At 41.5% G+C, this 4,675-nt stretch overlaps 1 protein-coding gene across 2 annotated transcripts in view; it reads right to left on the bottom strand.

Moving 5' to 3' along the window:
- The window catches only part of LOC107084421 (iroquois-class homeodomain protein irx-1-like), a 3,782-nt gene extending 393 nt beyond the window's left edge, over nt 1-3,389 (bottom strand). The window contains exons 1-3 of one of the 2 annotated variants that reach the window (XM_015374244.1): nt 3,102-3,389; nt 952-2,053; nt 639-705 (exon numbers count right to left, since the gene is read on the bottom strand). In XM_015374244.1, coding sequence (XP_015229730.1) covers nt 639-705; nt 952-2,053; nt 3,102-3,347 — 1,415 coding nt within the window. In that variant the 5' untranslated portion in view covers nt 3,348-3,389. The remainder of the gene's footprint in view (nt 1-638; nt 706-951; nt 2,054-3,101) is intronic. The other variant, XM_015374245.1, reaches the window with a different exon arrangement.
- Nucleotides 3,390-4,675: the final 1,286 nt, after the last annotated feature.

Below are 4,675 nucleotides of genomic sequence, written 5' to 3'. Positions count from 1 at the left end.
GGAAAGAAAAGAAAGCTTTACTTTCATTTCAAATTCATTGCAATGTGAAAACTTGAAACAGTGGTAAACTACTTTTTTTTCGCCTCCCTTGGGCTCTGGGCCTCCCAGGGGTCTTTAAGGAAAGCACACAGCCCAGACAGAGCCCGTTTTACTAGGTGGCTTGATAAGTAGCCACACTCTCCCCAGAGGGGAGGAATTAAAGGGGGTGTGGGATGAAAGTCAAGACCCCTGTCACCCTTAAAGCAAACTGCTTTTTTTTATGTTATCTGTGCTTTCTCTTGCTGTTATCGCCTTATGTTAAAGAAAAAAAAATGTATAAAAAAAAATGTTAAAAGATAAAAACAATGAAAACAAACAAAATGCACCTACACTGAAAACACATATCAAAATTATTTTCATATCCTGACACTTTTATTTATCAAATTCTCATTTTCAGGTTAACAGGAAGTTCTTTTTTTTTCAACTTGTATTTAAATTAAATCACTGCATTCAAACTGACAAAAAAAAAACAAACAAAAAAAACAGGCATAAATCAATGCAAATTTAGAGCTGATGCAATAACCTAATAATTTCAAAGTTAAATAATAAATACTTAGAGTAACAATAACAAAAAAAGAGAAAAAAAAAAGCTTTCCCACCTGTCAAGAATAGGACGAAATGAGGACTTCAGGGTCTGTGTTGGAGGTGAATCAGATCTTTCGTGCTCTAAAGGGGGAAACAAGAAAAAAAAATCTTCACTATTAAGTATAAAAAAAATATTGCATTTTTATTGACTTAAAAAAATATATGCAAGATCAAGGGCAGCTTGAGAGAAATAATGGTGTCTATGTAGCTTAGTGATGCATGCATGTGCATGTGCTGGCCTCTAGGAAAAAAATAAACAGCTATTTGCAAAAACACAAAAGTAAAAAAGCTTAACTCTAAACAATGAATGGTTTCCTGCCGTCCTACCTATGTGTTTGGGACTGTGGGTGTCTGCTGGGGACTTGCTGTCGTTGCTGGGCGCTGAAGCTGCAACCGGTGACACTACTACTGATGCAGGCTGTTGTTGTTGCTGCTGTTGCTGGGCCGACAGAGGATGGTTGCTGGGGTGGTGGTGATGGTGTTGGTTTACTCCCAGGAAAGATCTGACATTCAGCAGGGAGTTCTGGCCCAGGAAGGCCCCGTTTGTCCAATTGTGGAACTTTCCAATCTGGCATGTGTACAGTCCATGACTTGGGAGGAAGGCCGGGTGGGTTTGGATCTGGTGATGAGGCGCTGATGGGTGAGAAGTGTTGCTCCCTGGTGCACATGGGGAGGAAGGTTTCTGGGATGAACTGTCGGGGCTGGTGGCGGTCTCCGCCAGAGACCAGATTTTGGGTTTATTGTTAGAGGGGAGGGGGAAACTCCCAGGTCTGTCGGGGGACACAACCCTTGTGTTGTTATTGCCGTCCGAGTTCTCCTTGCCCCCAGTGTGAACTGACATTGCACTCTTAGATTTCTCAAAGGCCTCGTGGGCCTGCAGGGCGAAGGCCCGTCTTTTTTCCAAGCTGTCCAAGTCTCCAGGTGCGCCAACGCCTCCCCTGTGCTCCCTGCTCCCCTCCGTGGACTTATCGTCATCGTCCTCATTACTTTGATCCCCATCGTTCTCGTCTATCTTGTCTATATCTATGCTCTCCAAATCGATCTCCTCCTCGTCTTCGTTTTTCTCGGCCTCGTCTCCACTACCAAACAGGTTCCCGTCTTCCCCATCCTCCTTGCTCCTGTTCCCCCAGGTCACCTTGTTCTCCTTCTTTAACCTCCTCCTAGCATTGGCAAACCAGGTGGAAACCTGGGTCAGTGTCATCTTGGTGATGATGGCCAGCATGATCTTCTCCCCTTTAGTTGGGTATGGGTTCTTCCTGTGCTCATTGAGCCAGGCTTTCAGTGTGCTGGTGCTCTCCCGGGTGGCGTTCTTGGGTCTGGCAGGGTCTCCATACTGGAACTGGCCGTATGGGTAAAAGGCTGGGGACGTGTGTGCTGCGAAGGTGGCCGGATGCACGCCAGGGCTGTCCTTAAGCTCATACTGCGACCCCTCAAAAAGAGTAAAAAAATAAATAAATATAATATAGCATGTCGGTTTCTCCATTACTTTGCATATGAACAACTTTTGTGTGTGCTTAGAACCGATTACCACCGCTTCTGGTTTAATTAATAATGGGAATGACTTCTACAAAAAAAAAAAAAGAAAAGAAAAACAAATCAAAGAGTTTCAGTTGCACCTGACGCAGAGCTTTCCACAAATAACCTTCTCAACTTGCAGCCTGACACACGCAATAGGCCTTGCGTCGGACCAGCTGATCTTTTCATTTTTTTCTCCGTTTTATTTATTTTGTAAATTTTTTACTGCAACACATCTTTCATCTATCCCCCGAGATATTATATAAAGTAAATTTCCCATGTGATAAACTTGACGATTTTTCACAACTTTAAAGCAAGCGAGGACAAACTTTTACAGTTTGACAGCTTTTAGGTCTGGGTGAAGTTTCCTCGACCTGTCACACTTTTGCAAGCGCAGATTTTCCTGGTGTGAGTTTTTTTATTTTTTTATTTATTGTTTTATGTTACAGCTTTGACACATGCCAATGGATTTAAGCAAATATTTCCAATGTATTATTTGAATAGTGACCATTACTTTGTAGCTGTAGGACTCCGCGTATGCGCCTAATTTATTCATTAACCAGCACATTAACACTGTAAATGGCACATTAAGACCAGGTGACTTATGAGACGTAACTAACTGAGTTCTGGAGAGAAAAACTGGACTCTTAGTGATATTTATGTTTTTGGAACATATATTTCTAACTTTAGTAGTCATCAGATCCAAACAGTGGAGTTAAAAACTTTTTTTTTGTATTTTTCCTTCTAAGGATGAGCCCAAAAACAAATTTCTTTCCCACTTTTTGGTAACTTCTCCCCATTATACGTCGCACTCTACTCATCTTTCTGCATTATACATTTTTTTTTATCTCTTTCCTTTGTGACACACACCAAAACTAAAATCCTATTAAAAGGTTACAGATTGCTTGAAAACATTGCTTTTTTTTCTGAGCACACACAAAAACAACAAAATCAAATCTTACCATTTGTGAGAAGAGAGCCAGGTCTGCGCTGGTGTACGGCAGGAACGCGCTGTAGTTGTGCGCGTACGGGTTTGCGTACATGCCCAGGACCGATGTGACGGCCGCAGCCGCCGTAGCTGACGGACTTCCACCAATTTCCGAGCTTCCTCCCCGTGATGATGGCGTAAGCACTCCCGGTCTGTCGCTCCCGTACACCGCCTGGGAGGCACTTAGATACTGCGGATAGCCTAACTGCGGGAAAGACATTTCCAACCGCCGGATTCTTTTTTTTTTAATTTTGTCTCACAGACAGGACACTGTAAAAAAAAAAAAAAAAAAAAAAAAAAAAAAAAGTGAAACAACAAAAAAGTGCGCGAAAAAATGTACAAGAAAAGAACACCAAAAAGCGTAAAAAAAAAGCAGAAGGAAGATGTTTTAACTCAAAACCACAACTAAAGACATATAGTTGAACAGTCAGAGCAAAGCCCTCTTAAATCTCGGCTTCCAATGTTTCTTTCTTTTTTCTCTCTCCGCAGACTCCGCTGGATGTGATCTGATCAACAATTGCGCACAGACTGACGCGCCTGGCCCTGAGGTCTTCCAGGCTGATCTCTCAGATACAATTTGAAGTTGATGCTTTGATTGGCATCCCCTACTTGAGCCCGCAAGCTCCTCCTCGTTTGGAGCAATGTGGATAATGTGAACATAGAGTGGAGCACATTGGCTGGGGCCTCCCTCTTTCTCCCTCGCCCTTTCTCTCTCTCTCTCCCTCTCTCTCCCCCTCTCTCTCTCCCCTCATGTTTGGACTTATTGTATGTTAAATGTTTAAGCATTAGAGTCCATTCACCGAAGGCTTTGATTGTTGTATGACAACCTGTCTACACGATTTTACAGCTGTCCGACACAGGGGGAAGTAAACCCGTCAGAAAAAGGAACTTACTTCGAATAGATTATATTGTAATTAAAGGAGGGAAGCTGCTCCACAGAGGAATTAGTGCTCGGTAATGCGGACTCATGGTGCCTTTATCTAATTCTTCTGACAATTTTTCTCTAAATTCTTCTTGGTTTAATGTCCTCGCAGTTTTCTTACGTTTTATTTATTTTTTAAGAACTTTGCACTACTCAAGTATAGGATATATTTTGATGCGCACTGAATATAGTTTTTTATGAACGCTCCAAACCAGAAATGATCTATTAATTATAGATGCATTTAATGACCCGTTGTGTTATTTGACTTGCGTAAAGGTTTTAATCAGTCCGATCATCTGCCCCCTCATGTAACTTTTTTGTAACAACCAGACTGTAGTGCTTTGTAACAACAATCACTTCACCTTTACAATATTTGTGCGAGGCAAGGCCAATTAATTCTTTCTTTCTTTCTTTCTTTCTTTCTTTCTTTCTTTCTTTCTTTCTTTCTTTCTTTCTTTCTTTCTTTCTTTCTTTCTTTCCCTCCCTCTGGTCTGCGAATCAAACCTATTGACGTTTGATTTACTTTCATGTCAAACGGTATATTGACACCTTTATGTGATGCTACCCATTTTCGTCGTTTATTTGCTTTAAAAGGGTAAATTCCAATTGTCTTCAAAATGAGTAAA

The sequence above is a fragment of the Cyprinodon variegatus genome, unplaced genomic scaffold, assembly GCF_000732505.1.
Source record: "Cyprinodon variegatus isolate N-32 unplaced genomic scaffold, C_variegatus-1.0 Scaffold99, whole genome shotgun sequence".
Taxonomy (NCBI): Eukaryota; Metazoa; Chordata; class Actinopteri; order Cyprinodontiformes; family Cyprinodontidae; genus Cyprinodon; species Cyprinodon variegatus.
This window is presented reverse-complemented; position numbering and strand designations above follow the sequence as displayed.